This window comes from Protopterus annectens, chromosome 2.part2 (assembly GCF_019279795.1).
Source record: "Protopterus annectens isolate FY-2018-M chromosome 2.part2, PAN1.0, whole genome shotgun sequence".
Classification (NCBI taxonomy): domain Eukaryota; kingdom Metazoa; phylum Chordata; order Ceratodontiformes; family Protopteridae; genus Protopterus; species Protopterus annectens.
This window is the reverse complement of record NC_056730.1, coordinates 593,401,204-593,418,496: the sequence shown is the minus strand read 5'-3', so window position 1 is coordinate 593,418,496 and position 17,293 is coordinate 593,401,204. Positions and strand designations below refer to the sequence as shown.

Genomic DNA, 17,293 nt, shown 5'->3' with positions numbered 1-17,293 from the left:
GGAAGAGTAGAAGAGTGGAGCCAAGGGGTAGTCAGCGCTGGGGAAAATCAAGGCTTCAATAAAAGAGGACTTGACTATCTGGCCCTGATGAAAAAGGTCCCAGATTCAAAGACTTAGAAATTCCTGGAGTTGGACATACAGCCCCTGAAGGATACATAAACCTCTTCCTAGACTCATTTACATTACCCCTCTCTCTCCTTCCTTTTTCTTCTACCTCTCCCTCTCTCTGCATTTCTGTCTTTTGGCTTTTTTCATACCCCCCCGTTTTTTTTAACAAGGGAAAAACCAACAAGGAGGCGGCCAATCTTCCAGTGGAAGTAGGGAGAAGGCTTTTTACAACTAACTTTGCTAGTGCAAAAGAGCCAGCAGTCCAAAGGATGCATAAGACCTGACATTCCTCCTGAGATGAGTGGACTCCAGGCATAAAACACATTTAGTATGCGGATCCTGGGGGATTTTTAAAACCCTGGTGACTTGTCCATAATTGCTAGGGGAAAAAAGGACAACAGTAACACCATGCTATAAGATGATTGAATGGGAGATGGGAAATTCACCCCAGGGATCACTTCTGTGGCTCTGCTCGACAGTGGCACAGGAAAATAATTTTCTTGGGTGGCGAAAGCCAGGGCACCTTTGGCTAGGCTTATATAGGCCCTAGGGCCAATAGCCTAGTACCTAACCTATGAACACTATATGAAAGTACAGAATCTAGCCACTATCTCCCAAATATAGTTTGTTGTCAGTATTTTCTGTCAATTGACAGTATTATCAAGGAAATAACATTTTCTTTCTTTTTTCCCCCAGAAGGGCAAGGGAGAGGACAATGACAAAAGGTGGGAACATACAAAATACAAGGCAAAACCAAACACAACAAAAAAAAAAACAGTGAAAGTCTGTACCTAGGAAAGTACAAGAAAGCTACAATAACAAAAGTAAAAAGGGTATTTAGATAACAAGAAATCCACTTACCTCAATAAAGAAGCACTAATGAGAAATCTGAGCTGAGCCTGCAGACCTCTTCTGGCTAGTTCAAGTGGCAAATGAGTTCTGAGGAAATGTGATGGTGGTGGGGAATTGTGGGCAGGTGGAGAAGCCTGAACCCTGAATTCAAAAGTCTGAGTTGCCAGCATCGGATTAGATATACCCAATAACTGAGACATATGGGAAAGACCAGATTGAATATGAAGAATCACACTCCCCTTCCCTTCTCCTGCTCACCTGAATGGTAATCATTACCAGTCCATGAGAGAAACCAGGATTTAACATATGAAAAGTGAAGAGTATTCATTTTGCAAATTACAAGTCTTCCCTGTCCACAGTTCAAGAAATGAGAGAAGAAATACTTTAAGTTTCTGCTTTTTCTTCCTGGGAGACTCTAGCCGGGGAATCAGGAACCATACTCCATGCACTAAGTGGAAAACCTACACCTGCATCCCCAGCCCCTCCAAGTCCAAAGACAATGGTTCTCCTTTGCCAGATGACGGCAACCATACCACTGCAGAGGACGTGACCATCTCCTAAGTCATTAGAAGCCTCCTGAGGAGCTACACCAGAAGGACCAGGAATAAAAGATGGATAGTCAGAGGTTCCAGAATTGGCCACAGCAGAATTACCCACCAGCATCTGAAGCAGTGACAGTGCCGGTCGGACACAAGTTTCTTTTTCTTTCTGATAGGGGATGCGGAAATTGCAGAGACTGACAACTGCTTCATGTTCAAGACAGGAAACAGACCTCAGGTAGGTAGCAAAGCCTGAGCTAGAAATATTTGGTTCTGAGGTGAAATTTTCCCTTACAGATACAAAAAACATCAAATCTCATCCCACACATACAAACATGTAGAATACAACTAAAAAACATTTTTACCTAGCATGTCCACACAAGCATTGCAAAAGTAAAAATCACTTCAGTAATATGACAGCCCAAAAAGAAAACATTTCCTAGCATAAAAATATCAGCTTCAAAAACTATTCACAGAAAGGTAATGCAATGGAAGGATTTCCCCAGAAGGGAACTCGTCTGCCCACCCTTGAAAGACTTGCTAGCCAGCAGTCAATTCCACAAAGCCTGCAAAGGCTAAGCACTTTGGTGGCAAGAAAGCTCTAAAGCTTTTGGCGCTAAAACTGCCTCTGCTCAAGTCAATAACTGTGGAAGGTGCCCTAAAGCTTTTAAAGTTGGCTGGTGGTCATATCCTAAATGAGAATATAACCCACATAACTTCGGCTACTACAACAGTAACTTAAATGCTGAACATAAACACACCAACAAAAACAGACTCTTGTTCAAGTACTTCTTAAGAAAAATTAGACATTAAGACTAGGAAGTTCAAAACGTCCAAAACAGTTGTGCAACTTTTCAGTATGGAGCAAAAAAAAAAAAAAAAAAAAAAAGTGTGTGTGTGTGTGTGTGTACGTAGAACAAAACACACATGAATAAATTACAATATGAACATTCACTGCAACATAGTTGAAAAACAGCAATAGATTCACATGGTTTCAGAAAACTTTCAGTTAAACTACTTCAAAACAAAGTACACAGCATAGAACTGAGACAGCTGAAACAACATCTGCTTTTAAACAAAGTAATGTCAAGCACTACCAATTCAAAATAACCATAATAGGCAACAAGCTTCAAGAAAAACGTACCTGTGCATGCTTCGCTCTTAGTTTGTTAAGAATGTTAGTAGCGTCAAAACCTGCATTATCGCACAGCTGGCGAGGAATAATCTCAAGAGCTTTAGCATATGCTCCAATCAGAAGCTGCTGTTTTCCAGGGATAGTCCTAGAATAGTCTCTTAAATATTTGGACAATTCCATCTCGATAGCACCACCACCAGCAACAACAGAGTCATTCTGGGAATAGCAAAAGTAACAACTCTGAGCAAATCACAACTTTTTATGTAATAAAACAGAAGCAATCTAAATTATAGAACTTGGATTAAGTGAAAATTCAAATCATCAAATACACGTATATAAAAAGATTGCCAAAGCAAACTACTACTACATCTTTAAAATATTTATTTTGTGAGATTTTCTTATAAGCACGACCAAATACTTTTAAGTCTGGTTTCGTTACCAATAATTTTCTGGGGTATCCTTTTCACCAGTGCCTCTAAGCAACTCCAACCCTTTTAAACTTTCTCCTATTGTGAATGAACCAAAACTGAAGTGTCACTAAAGTACTAATTTGGTTTTCCTTGGAAGTGTGACTAAGAGTCATACTGTTAAGCGTAAACATCTGCCCTTTGCTTTAATTTTTGGCATTTAACAAATCACTAGCACAAGGGCAGGGAGTCTCTCATGCTGCCAACAGGGCTCCTATTATACAATCGAAGACGCAATCCTTCAAATACGTCTTGATCGAACTTGAAAGCACAAAACAGCAAAACGGCATATAAGTGAGTTCTTTCCTTGGGAAAGAAATTGCTTGGCTGCCTCAGTTATTCTGCCGTTTTCCTCACTGTAGTGTGATGTCTGAGTTGGTACATTTAAGTAGGGGGATGAAGCCCCCCACTTTACGTAATGTTAGTTTTTATTTTTTATTTATTTATTTTTTTGTGGAACAGCGATTTCTTTCCCTGGGGAAAAAAAAAAAAAAAAAAAAAAAAAAATCGCTGTCCCCCAAGTGTTTGGGATTGTAAGCTTTTGCTTACATGGGGTCGATAAATCAGCGTTCGCTTTTTTAAGTGTTTGCTGATTTAATATAGATCCTGCCAACACAAGGCTATGACAAACTGCAAGGTTACTGGAGGCTTGGCAGAAGGGCAGGACATAACCACATGCATAGTCTGGGTGGGGTGTATGAGCAGCCTCCAAAGGAGTAAAACATTAGGGGGCATGGCAGTCAAATGCAATCTGTCTTAAGTACATTACTGGCATTTAGAAGTGAATGCCACTATTGAATATTTGTGGTCAGGACTGAACTGCTATGGCACTGTGTGTGTGTGCAATAAACTGTAGAAGCCACAAGCAGTTTGCTACACTTTTGCTCTTTAAGGGGTGCAGATCGGAAAATGGCTACAGTTCTGGACACAATCAGTGGCTTAACCGCCTTCATGGAATGTGTTATTTTTCACAGCAACAATGAGTCAATGGAGAAGCAAAAAGTGCAGGTAGCATACATCACTGGAAGGTCCTACAAGTCACAGGATCATGTAATAACAGATGTTGATGTGATCATGCTGGGGGAGGGGTGAGCTGTAGGAAGGCTAATAGCACCTACCCACCTCAGCTACCATTTAATGCTGGTTGAGCTCATATATAACTCTTCACTTTTAGGAATAAAAAGGGTAGGGGTTTGTGTGTGAAAAGTAGGTCAAATGACAGTGCAAACCTGGCACACAAAGCCAACATTGGTGTGATTCAACTACAGTAGTCAGCCCATTGTTACAACAACCAGCTGGAGAAGAGTGAAAGTGCAGTTGTGTAAGTAAACTTACTATAACAGTAGATGCTGAAAATTACTGTTGCAGTAACCTTGGCTATATGGGTTATATCCTGCATACGATGGAACAGCCAGCCAGTTTCTAAAGCTTCAGAGCACCTTCCACTCACCCAGTCTGTCCGCTCAAGCAGAGCTGAATAAAAAGTCACATTTGCATGCCAAGCTCTTGAGAGGTTCATGCCAACAGAGAGAGGCTGCGTACTGAATGGGCAATGTCAGGAATAAAAAAATAAATAAATATCCACACCCTGACATAAACAACACACCAAAAGAGAGAATGGGGAGAAAGAGCAGCTACTCCAACAGTCTAATTTGAACATCTACTGTTATACAAGTTTACTTGCAAAACAATACTATGTTCAACATATTGATCACTACTGCAGTAGCATTAGCATTATGGATAGATTACCCTAGCTTACTAAATTTGGGAGGTGGAAAGAGACCAGTCCAGCTGTCCCTGGAGAATGGTCCTAGCAGAGTCAATCTAATAGTAGAGAAGGAATCGAGCTGATACTGCCTTGTAGAAGTATGTACATAGGACCAAGTTGCAACTTCTAGAATACTTCTAGAATCCAACAGTTTTCAAAAAGCCACAGATGAAGCCAAGCTCCTGGTACACTAGGCTTTTTGCTATGGTGAGTATAACAAAAGGTAACAGCCTTAGACAACCTTTTGGAAGTTGGCTGTTTTGACAGAAGTTTCCCCTTCTTAACACGAAATTAATAATTGATCAGAAGATCTGAAAGATTTAGTTCTGGTAAGACAGTACCAGAGTTGTCTGTGGACAACCAAGGTATGGGGTATCCCTTTTCCCTTATTTTTAACAGGGAATAAAACTAGAAGATGGATAGTTTGGCTCAAAATATACCTGGATACCGCTTTAGGCATAAAAGGAGGATTAGCTCTCAAACAAAACCGATCTCTGTGGAAAATGAGATGGAGTCTACTCACTACAAGAGCTTGCAACTTGGATACTTTTACTGACTGCTCTGACTCTGCAGGAAGGGTATTTTCAATCTTAAGAGCCTCACATCAGCAAGGTTAGCTAGTTCAAATGGACCAAGTGTTAACTTCTCTAAGAGAATTAAGATCCCAAAGAAGGGCCACCAGTTTTCTTGGAGGTCTCTTATGCAGAACCCCTTTCAAAAACATTTTGACATGAGAATACACTGAAAGAGGAGGATCCACGGGCAGACATGCTGAAACAGAAATAAATGAAGCTTGGAGGAGTAAGAAAGGCCACTGTACGGTAACTCTCACATTCTAAAACCACAGAGTGACTAGCCCTGAATGAATGCTGGTTAAGTTGATGGTACCAACTAGAAAAAGTACAGTTGTGTACCTACCATAAATGTAGACGTTAGAGTGTATTCACTGTTGCAGTCATTACACTTGGGTTATCCTGCTGGCAGGCTACCCGCAGTCGGCCTGAATTCCAAAGTCCTGGTCCGGCGTCGGTTGCTGTCGCCTCTTCCATGACGTCAGTGCACCAGGGGTATATAAGATGCAGCCAATGCCATTTACTTCAGTTTTTCTTGCCCCAGATGTCAGGTGCCCCCAAAAGGGTAGGCTAAAAATATTGCTTACAAAAAAGCATGCACTAACATAAAAACTACCTTCATCTACAAGCAAATACACCACATAGGTTGTATGGAATAGAGAAGTACAGATGAGTCCAAGCAAAGAAAGGGGGATGGTGGGTGAGTAACCTGGACGGCAACAGTGAATACACTCGAACATCTACATTTATGGTAGGTAAACAACTGTACTATGTTCATCGTGTTTCACTGTTGCAGTCATTACACTTGGGTTGAATCCGAAAGCTGAGGTTGGGTGGCTGGGTCTAAAGAGAATTAGGAGTGGCTATGAGGCTCTGCAGAACTGCAGTGGCACAGCCTGCTCTGGATTTAGAGTAAAGAGGTAAGTGGTAGTGCTTTGTAAACGTGTGCACTGAAGTCCAAGTTGCAGCCTCCAAAATATCCTTGGTTGGTACTCCTCTGAGGAAGGCTGCTGAAGTGGCTGCTGCTCTGGTTGAGTGTGGCCTAATGCCCTTAGGCACTGATTTGCCACGTTGCGAATAGCAGAAACGAATGCAGTGGCCTATCCATTTTGAAACAGTCTGCTTTGAGATAGCCTTTCCTTGTGATCCTGCAACATATGCCATTCAAAGTTGCTCAGTCTTTCTGAAAGCTTTAGTTTTGTCCAAGTAAAAGCGCAGCTGTCTGTGTATGTTTTTAAACTAGATCTGATGAAGCGTACCAGAAGAGTACATGAAAGCGCTTATCTGTTTGTTATCCAATAAATTATATTTTATACTTTTATCGTGGTAGTCCGACCAGTTTTCTTCTTCACTGTCTGTGTATGTCCAAAGAATGCAGAAGTCTCTCCCCTTTATTCTGTGGGTTTGGATAAAAAGTAGGCAAATGAATGGTTTAAGAGCCACACTGGACACTACACCTTAAGCATAAATGTTGGGTTCGTCCTTAGAGAAACCCTGTCTGGATGGAAAATAATAAATGGTTCCACAGCCATTAATGCCTGTAACTCTGAGACTCTTCTTGCTGAAGTTATTGCTAGGAGCAGAGCTGTTTTCCATAATAAGAATTTTATCTCGGCTGTATTGGCTGGCTCAAAAGGAGGCAGTGTGAGTTTTTCCAAAACAAAATTGAGGTGCCATGTAGGTATCGGTGCTCTCCTTGGAGGTCTTATGTTTCTGGCCCCTCTGAGGAACTGCCTTAGTAGTGGATGTGAAAAAATAAGAAGTTCTGTACCTACCATAACGTTCCATGTTAGTTGTCTTCTTCTCGCCTTCTTTCTTGCTGGATGGGTTCGGAGCCGATCCTCGGCTCCGACTCGGCACACTAAAAAGCTCGAGAGCTAATTCCACCGGCTCGAAGCTCCCCTATATCCCACAATGCTAGGCGGTAACTACTCAGATCTCGTTTGGTAGCTATACCAAGCAATACTAGACTGCAATATGGAATAACAAGATTCGGAATAAGAAACACAAAACAATTCCTGTCGGTCTGTCCAGGCTTGGGGAAGGAGGGAGGGGCCTAAGAAAGAAGGCGAAGAAGACAACTAACATGGAACGTTATGGTAGGTACATAACTTCTTAATGTTAAGTTGTCAATCTCGCCTTCATTCTTGCTGGATGGGACCGTCCCTAGCACCTTATCCCGGTGGCCTATCGGAACAGACTCTTGAGAACAGTGGAACCAAAATTGGCACGGCTTCTAGAAACCATGTCCAATTTGTAATGTGAAATGAATGTATGAGGAGAAGCCCATGTGGCTGCTGCACAGATTGAGTCTATTGGCAACCTGTCCTGAAAGGCAATGGATGTAGCTAATGCCCTGGTTGAGTGAGCTCTAGGTCTTGAGGGTAATTTCTGATGTCTAATCTCATAGATGAAGGTAATTGTAGAAGTTAACCATCTAGACAGAGACACTTTGGTAACTGGAAGGCCTAGCCTTCCTTCTGCATATGACAGAAACAATTGATCAGATTTCCTGAGATGTTTAGTTCTGTCTAAGTAATATCTCAGTTGGCGATGAACATCCAAAAAATGCAGCTTTTGCTCTGATCTATTTGAATAATTAGGGAAAAAGACGGGGAGATCAATAACCTGGTTTAGGTTAACTTGAGAGGAGATTTTTGGCAAAAAGGAGGGGTTCGTCTGGAGAGATACTCTGTCTTTGTGAAAAAGTAGGTAAGGAGGACGACTGCAGAGGGCTTGTAATTCTGAAACTCTTTTCGCTGAAGTAATGGCCACCAGAAAAAGTGTCTTCCAGGAAAGCAACTTCAGAGAACATGAAGCCGCAGGTTCAAAGGGGGGAAGAATCAAAGACGCCAGAACCAAGTTTAAATCCCATTGAGGTGGAGGGTCTTTGATCGGAGGTTTGAGGAGAAATACACCTCTTAGAAAGGCCTTACAGAGCTTGTGAGCCATTATGCTGGATTCTGAAACCCCGACATGAAAATTAGAAATGGCAGCCAACTGAACTCTGATGGTTGACGCAGAAGATCCTAAGTGAAAAGTTCCGCCAGGAAGTCTAAAATGGATTGGATAGATGCAGTAAAAGGATCAATGTTTTTCGATGATGCCCAACAGGAAAAACGTTTCCATTTACTAGTATAAATCTTCCGGGTAGAGGATTTGTGAGAGGCTATCAATATATCTCTGACCGAGCGAGATATTGAGGGAAGCCTGGCTAAGGTAGGAATTGGAGAAACCATGCTGTGAGGTTTAGGGAAGACAGAGATTGGTGCAGCTGACCCGACTGATGGGTAATCAGGTCTGGTACTGGGTCCAGATGCCAAGGCTGCTCCAAAAGGTAACGAAGAAAGGGGAACCATATCTGTCGAGACCAGTAAGGGGCAATGAGGATCATGGTCACTCTCAACGCGATGGCTTTCTGAATTAGACGAGGTATCAATGGAAAGGGGGGAAAAGCATACAGAAGTCCCCGGGGCCAATCGTGGACTAGAGCGTCTCTGGTGGGTTGGCCTGGTAACGGGAAAAGCGTGAAGAAGTCTTGACACTTGCTGTTTTGGGGAGTAGCAAAAAGATCGCAGCAAGGATGACCCCATCTTAGAAATACCTCCTCTAGAATTGACGTCTTTAGAGACCACTCGTGTGGCATGAGAATTGCTCTGCTCAATCTGTCTGCAATGACGTTGGATTTCCCGGGGATGTGCGTTGCCGTCAGAAAACGTTGAGAGGAGATCGCCCATTGCCAAAGTCTGAGTGCTTCTCGACATAAAGGGTCTGACCTGGTTCCACCTTGTTTGTTGATGTACCACACCACGGACATGTTGTCCGTCTGAATTGCAATAGTCCCTATGGGAAGAGAGTCGTGTAGGGCTTGCAACGCTAGAAGCACCGCTCTCATCTCTAAGACATTTATGTGCAAGTGGCACTCGAATGGTTGCCATGTGCCCTGGACTGTCCTGCCCTGATAATGCCCCCCCCACCCGATCAGGGAGGCATCTGTTGTCAACGTGGCAACTGGAGGGGGGAGAGAGAAGGGTCTTCCTTGGAGAAGTTGAGGTGACGTGACCCACCAAGATAGCTGGTTTCTGCATACTTGAGTGATCAGTATGGAATGGGACATCGGGAGTCGCTGAAAAGACCATTGGGTGAAGAGCATCCACTGGAGGATTCTCATGTAAAAGCGAGCTAAGGGAAGAAGAGGAATAGCTGCCGCCATGAGTCCCAATACCTTTAACACCAGTCTGACTTTGACTTTGACCAAATTCAAAAGTAGAGAAACTTGGTTTCGAATGTCTAAAACCCTCTGCTCTGTGAGCGTTGCCGAAAGAGTCTGCGTATCTAATTTGGCGCCTATGAAAGTAATAGACTGACAAGGCGACAAGGCAGATTTTTCGAAATTTATTGATATGCCTAGAGCTTGACAGGTTTGCACGGTGAAATTTCTGGATAGTAAAAGCTGATGCCTGGTGGTGGCCGCAAGGAGCCAATCGTCCAGATATGGAAACACCTGGAATCCGTGGCGCCTCAAGTGAGCCGTGACCACTGCCATGCATTTGGTGAACACTCGGGGGGCTGTAGTGAGACCAAAGGGCAGGGCTCTGAACTGATAGTGACTGGCTCCTAGCCTGAAGCGGAGATATCTCCTGGAGCGCCGGTTCATTTTGATGTGATAGTACGCGTCCTGAAGATCTATAGAGCACATCCAATTGTCCTGACCCAAGAAGGGTAGGATGGACTGTAGCGTGACCATCCGGAATTTTGTTTTTTTGACAAACTTGTTTAAACGACTGAGATCTAGAATGGGTCTCCAGTCCCCTGTTTTTTTTGGTACCAAAAAGAATTTGGAGTAGATTCCGGATCCTTGCTGGTCTGCTGGGACTGGTTGGATGACTCTTTTTAATTGTAGCTTTGAAATTTCCAAAGCTGCTTGTTCCCTTAGACCGGGTGGAACATCTGGAAGGGATTTTTTTGGTTGAGATGGGACGTGAATAAAGGGAATTTTGTAACCCTCGGATATGATCGACTGTACCCATTTGTCTTGAGTTAGGGAAAGCCAGGCTTCTGGGTACAGCGATAATCTTCCCCCGACTGCCTCCGAAGGCGGACAGCCGGGCAGCCCCTCAGGGGTGCTGAAAGGGTTTGTCAGAGAACACTTCTCTGCTACCCTGGTTTTGCGGACCTCCTCTGCCTCTGGGGCGGCGTCGATTATTGTTCCCCCCTCTGCCTCTAGAGGGGAAACGACCTTGTGCGTCAGATGAGACTCCCTGAGATTGTTTGCGAAACCACATCTTTCCTCCCCTCTGACCCTTGGGATAGGGTCTAGAAGGGGTGGAAAAACGGACTCCTACGGCAGAGAGAGTCTTACCTTCCACCTCGCACCTGGTCAATGTATCCTTCACCTGTGGACCAAACAAAGATGATCCGTCAAAGGGGGAGTTGGTGAAGGACGCCTTGAAAGGGTCCGCAAAATTACACAGCCGCATCCAGGCGTGCCTTCGTAATGCAATGCCTGTGCCTGCAGATCTACTCGCTCCATCTGCTGCGTAAGAAACCAGCCGCATGGAGGAGTTCACTATTGAATTTAGGGTAGCCAACTGGGAGTTCATTGTGTCTTTGAACCCCTCAGCTGTAGGATCCTTCATCAATTCACCCATATCCTTGAGCAAATCTCTTTGGAGACGGGTGAAATGGCATAAGTAGTTCAGCGACCGCATAGAAAAGGTCGCTGATGAAAACATCCGCTTGCCGTACCTGTCCATGGTCCTAGAATCTTTATTAGGAGGATGGACAGGAACAGAAGGATCAGCTAGTTCCTTCTTTGTGGCCGCAGCCACCACCATAGCATCAACCGGGACACCTTTGGAAAAAAATTGTTTGTCTGAAGGAGCCGTGATGAATTTGGATGGTCTCCTCGGGGTAGGTTCCACTGAGTCAGGAGCCGTCCACGCCTTCCTTGACACCACTTCCATAAGGGGGTCAAAGGGAGGGGACACCCAGGAGGTAGAAGGGCGAGAACCAAACGCCTCAAGATACACCGACTCATCCTCCGAAGGGTTTAGGGCTGGCCAATTTCCCCTCTGTTTGAGAATCTCTAGGATGTCTGCAAAGGAGACATCTTCAGAGGGGGAACGTGGGGACCCTTCGGATTCCTCCAAGTCAGTGTCAGAGGTGATAGACTCAGGGGAGTCAATGTGCTTCCTCTTGCACTGCCTCTTCCTAGGGGGATCTCCAGCAGGGTCAGGAGAGACCTCGGAAGAGGAGGAAATTCCCAATGGGGAAACTTGAGGAGTTGGTTCTCTACGGTGTAAAACAAGGGGGTGAGCAGAAATCTCCGCAGGCACTGTAGAAGGAGGAGCTGAAGGAACCAACTGCGGGGCAGAACCCGGTTCTAGCACGCTCCGCATGACCTCAAAGGCATCCCTGTCAGGCAAGGTCCGAGGCCCTCGCTCCGAAGAGACAAGAACCCCTCCCGGCACCGACAGAGACGGCTCCGAAGCCGATGTCTGAGCCGAACTCACCAGCGCCGAAGCTCCGAGAGGGAGAACGGGGTCGGACAAGGGTCCGATGCCACTCGCCCCCTCGGAGCCGACGATGGAAGCCCGGCGCCGAGATCCCTCCAAAGAGGAGATCGGAGCGGACGACGGAGCCGAATACGATGGTATCGGATCAGACGCACCGACAGTGATAGGTCCAACAAGCTTCGGCTCCGAACTCGAAGGAGTCGGAGGAGGAATATATTGAGGGACTGGAATAGCCAAAGACTGATGAGTCGGGCTATGGAGCATTTGGGCTAGTGCCTCGGACTTGAGAAGTCTACTCACCACCCTCTGTAAATCATGGTCTGACAACTTGGAAGACCGAGAGGAATGTGATTTGTGGCTCCGTTCCGAAAGGAGAGGAGATCCCGGTGCCGAATGTATGGAACCAACAGAAGGAGACCTGGATCTCTTCCTATAAGATGGCTCCGATAATGGTATCGGAGCCGATGGGGATTTACTCTTTTCGGCTCCAGCCGGAGCCGAAGTGATAGTAAAGGTAGATCCAGAAGGGGATCTTGACCTCTTTTTTGCATGTGGCTCCGATGGTATCGGAGCCGATGAAGCCTTAACAGCCTCGGCTCCAGCCGGAGCCGAGGTAATAGTCTCTGGCCCAAGAACATCGGCTCCAGCCGGAGCCGATGTCGGGACCTGTTTAGCCACCTGTACAGTCGACTCAAAAGCAGGAGTCGACTGTTTCGGAGCCCTAGAAGGTTTGCCCGAACTGGACTGAGTCGGGGGACCTTCAGGTTTCAACAAACCTCGTAAGATAAGTTTGTTTTTACGCTCCTGCAGGACTCGAGGGCTGAAGCCATGACATACAGCACATGAGTCCTGCAGGTGCACAGGCCCCAGGCAATAGACACCAGAAGTGTGACCGTCTGTCAGAGACATTTTCTGACAGCACGAATCACACTTCTTGAAGCCCGAGACCTTTTCCTTCGACATCGAGAAATGTCTAACACAATGCACACACACAGACACACTCTGAATAAAAAATTATTTAGTCAAAAATTAAAGGCTATGTAAAAAAAAAAAACACACACACACTCAAGCCCTTAAAGTAGAATAACTTTAGTCACTAGGACTGGGAAGGGGAGGGCCAAAGGCCTAAGAAAGGGAGAAGGGGAAAAGGAAAAAACAATAAATACTCGACAAAAAAGGAAGGAGTCGAGAAATCTATAGTAATAAACACTAACAGGGGCTAAATCTATAAAAATAAAAGAGTTTTTGAAGTACCAAGTTAAAGTTTTTAAACTAACCTGCCTGAGCCGGTAGAGAAGCACCTCGTCAGCTATAGCGGCAAACGAGATCTGAGTAGTTACCGCCTAGCATTGTGGGATATAGGGGAGCCTTGAGCCGGTGGAATTAGCTCTCGAGCTTTTTAGTGTGCCGAGTCGGAGCCGAGGATCGGCTCCGAACCCATCCAGCAAGAATGAAGGCGAGATTGACAACTTAACATTAGGCGGTTCCGTATTGTAATGAGCTGAAATGGCAGAGGCATGGATCTTAATTGATGAGAAGAATAGGCCTTTGTCCAGCATCTCAGTTAGGTATCGCAAAATCTGAGGAATATTTGGAACAAGCGTGCCAATTCCTTGTGCCTGGTTCCAAGCACAGAATCTTTTCCATTTTTCTGCATAAGACTTTCTGGTGCTGGGCCTCCAGGCCTTCAAATTAACATCCATAACTACTTTAGAGAGAGGTGTGTTCTGAGTGGTTATATTATCCGCCATGCAGACAGATTTAAGGTTCTGAGTTGGCTGTGCAGGATCTGACTGCTTTGTTGGGTCAGTAGATGAGGGATTTGAGGTAAAGTCCAGGCTGGGCCTTGGGACAGGCTCTTTAGGATTGGATACCAGTGCTGGTGTGGCCAGTCTGGGGCAATCAGTATCATTTTTGGCTTCTCTTGTCTGACCTTTAGGAGTACCTAGGGGAGGAGAGGCAGTGGAGGAAAGGCATATACTGTAAGGGTTTTCCAGCTGAAAGATAGGGCATCCACCTTCCATGATTGTTAGTGATAAATCCTTGTGCAAAATCTCTATAGTTGGCAGTTGTAAGGGAAGGCAAATAGATCTATGTCTTGGCATCCCCATTTCCTTGTTATGCTGAAAACTTGTGGATCTAGTTTCCACTTGTGAGGGTCCATGAGGTTTCTGCTTAGTTCGTCTGCCAGAGTATTTGTCTTTCCTGGCAGGAATTGTGCTTGCAGGTGCACTTGATAAGTCAATGCTGTGTTCAACAAAGTCATGGCTTGTCTGCAGAGGAGGTAGGAATGTGTGCCCCCTTGCTTGTTTATGTACCACATGACTGTAGTATTGCCCTTCTTTATCAACAGTTGTCCTGGATGGAGCAGGTCCTTGAAGGCTGTCAAGGCATTCTGTACAGCTAGCATCTCTTTGATTGATATGAAGATGCATTTGGCTTGTGGGCCATGTGCCCTGAATACATTTTCCTGTCATGTGGGCCCCCAGGCGTAATCCGATGCATCTGTTGTTAGTGTCTGCCTGGCTGTGGGTAAAGTGAATGGCTGTCCCTTGTTGTGGTGACAGGCCAGTGCCCACCATCGAAAAGTACAGTTTTGTACCTACCATAAATGTAGATGTTCGAGGATCCACATTGCTGCAGTCCTTACTATTGGGTAGTCCGCTGTCCAGTCGGCCCGAATACCAGAGTATATGGCTGACGTCGGTCAGGGCGCATTAGACTGACGTCAGTACGTCAGGGTACTAATGTGCATGACCGACGTCATATCCTCAGTCTTTTCTTGCCCCAGATGTCAGAAGACCCTAAAAAGACAAGGCCCAAAATACCTGCACCAAAATATGTACAATATATACAAAAAAAATATATACAAAATATCAACATATAACCTCACCTACAACCACCCCTAAACACAGAGGGGAAGGAGGGAGGTAATTGGACTGCAGCAATGTGGATCCTCGAACATCTACATTTATGGTAGGTACAAAACTGTACTATGTTCTTAGTTCCACATTGCTGCAGTCCTTACTATTGGGTAGAATCCCAAAGCAGAGGTAAGGGAGGCTGGCAAATCATAAAGAAGTAGGAGCTGACAACATGCCTTGCAAAACAGCTGTGGCAAAACCAGCCCTAGACTTAGAGTAGATAGGAAGGTGATAATGCTTAGAGAAAGTATGCACTGAACTCCAAGTAGCTGCCTCCAAAATATCCTTAGTTGCCACCCCTTAGAAATGCTGTTGAAGTGGCAGTAGCCCTAGTGGAATGAGGCCTAATCCCAGCTGGAATCTCCTTGCCATGATGGGAATAACAAAATGCAATGCAAAACCCAATCCACCTAGAAATAGTTTGTTTTGACACAGGCTTGCCCTGTGAACTCAAAGCAAAAGAAACAAACAACTGCTGAGACTGCCTAAAATCCTTAGTCCTGCTTAAATAATAACGCAATTGCCTGTGTACATCTAAAGTGTGCAAAATCTTTTCCCCTTTATTTTGGGGTCTGCATAAAAAGTAGGCAAATGAATAGTTTGGTTTAAAGCCACACTAGAAACCACCTTAGGCATAAAGGAAGGATTAGTGCGTAATGATACCCTGTCCTTATGGAAAATCAAAAGGGCTCTACTGCCATAAGGGCCTGCAACTCAGACACCCTTCTTGCAGAAGTAATAGCCAACAGAAAAGCAGTCTTCCATGACAAGTATTTCAATTCAGCAGTAGCCAGGCTCAAAAGGTTGTAGAGTAAGTTTTCCAACACAAAATTGAGATCCCAAGCAGGAGTAGGAGCTCTATGGGGGTCTTATATTCTTTGCCCCTCTAAGAAACTGCTTGAACAAAGGATGCGAAAACAATGGTGGGTCACAATCATAGTGAGCTGAAATTGCTGCAGCATGAATCTTAATGGAAGAGAAGGACAAACCTTTGTCCAATAACTCAGTAAGATATTGAAGAGCCACACTCAGATTAGGCTCAGAAATCTCCAAATTCTTTGCTGTACTCCAAAATAAAAATCTCTTCCATTTTTCTGCACACTTTCCTTGTACTAGGTCTTCTAGCTTCCATAATCACATTTAAAACTTGAGGAAGTTGAGACCTGCTGTGTTTCAACACAGAATATGCCAGGCTGTTAGATGAAGAGAGTGAAGCTTGACATTGAGCAGATGACCGTCCTTCTGAGATAACAGATGAGGAATCAAAGGTAAAGGCCATGGAGGCTTCCTTACCAGACTCCTTAGTAGTGGGTACCAGTGTTGCCGAGGCCAATCTGGAGCTATCAAAATCATCCTTGGCTTGTCTTGTCTGACTTTTAATAGCACCTTTGGAAGAAGAGGCAGAGGTGGAAAGGCATACACATGAAGGTTTTTCCAACTGAAAGACAGAGCATCCACTTTCCAAGCTGTGTGATGAAACCCCTTTGTGCAAAACTTTGGCAGCTGGTGGTTTAGTGGAGAAGCGAACAGATCTATGTCTGGAGTTCCCCATGACACTGTCAATTTCTGAAATACATGAAGATCCAGTTTCCACTCGTGGGGATCCATGATATGTCTGCTTAACACATCTGCTAAGGAGTTCTGTGCTCCTGGCAGAAACCTTGCCTGAAGAGTTAGTTGCAAGCTTAGCGAGTCTCCCATAAAATCATTGCTTGCCTGCATAGAGGATAAGAATGTGTTCCCCTTGCTTGTTGATGTACCACATGACAGTTGTGTTGTCTGTTAGAATCAACACCTGCCCTGGAAGAAGTAACTCCTTGAAAGCCATTAATGCAAACTGGACTGCTAACATCTCCTTCATGTTGATATGTAGATGCTGTAGTCTGGCAGGCCACTTGTCTTGTATCCACTTTCCATTTAGATGAGCTCCCCAAGCAATGTCCGAGGCATCTGTCGTTAAAATCTGACTCGCCTCTGGCGGGTCACAGAGAGTCCCTTGTTTAGGTGACATTCCTGAGCCCACCACAAAATTCTTTTTGAAGGCAAGGTATTATTTGAATGACAGTGTCCAAATCCTGGCAGTGCTGTGTCCATACATTTTGAGATACCATTGTAGCTTCCTCATATGCAGTTTGGCATTGGGAAGCACCAGAATACAAGATGCCATGAACCCTAATGCTTGAAGGACTGTCCTTGCAGTCAGCACGGACTGATGAGATAGTTGATGGAAGTAAAGTGATAGACTCTTTTGTTTGTCCGGGGTTAAAAAGGCCATCTGGGCTGCTGTATTCAGTCTCACACCCAGAAAGCACATGTCTTGAGAGGGTACTAGACTGGACTTTATTTCGTTCACAGAATACCCTAGGCATCTTAGCACTGCTATAACATATTCCAGATGCTGTAGAAGGTC

The 17,293-nt window shown here is 44.8% G+C and overlaps 1 protein-coding gene across 2 annotated transcripts in view; it reads right to left on the bottom strand.

Annotated features, from left to right (window-relative positions):
• CCT7 (chaperonin containing TCP1 subunit 7) overlaps positions 1-17,293 on the bottom strand; it is a 1,331,840-nt gene that overhangs the window by 80,612 nt on the left and 1,233,935 nt on the right. For both annotated transcript variants that reach the window (XM_044064044.1, XM_044064045.1), the window contains one exon: positions 2,644-2,850. In XM_044064044.1, coding sequence (XP_043919979.1) covers positions 2,644-2,850 — 207 coding nt within the window. The remainder of the gene's footprint in view (positions 1-2,643; positions 2,851-17,293) is intronic.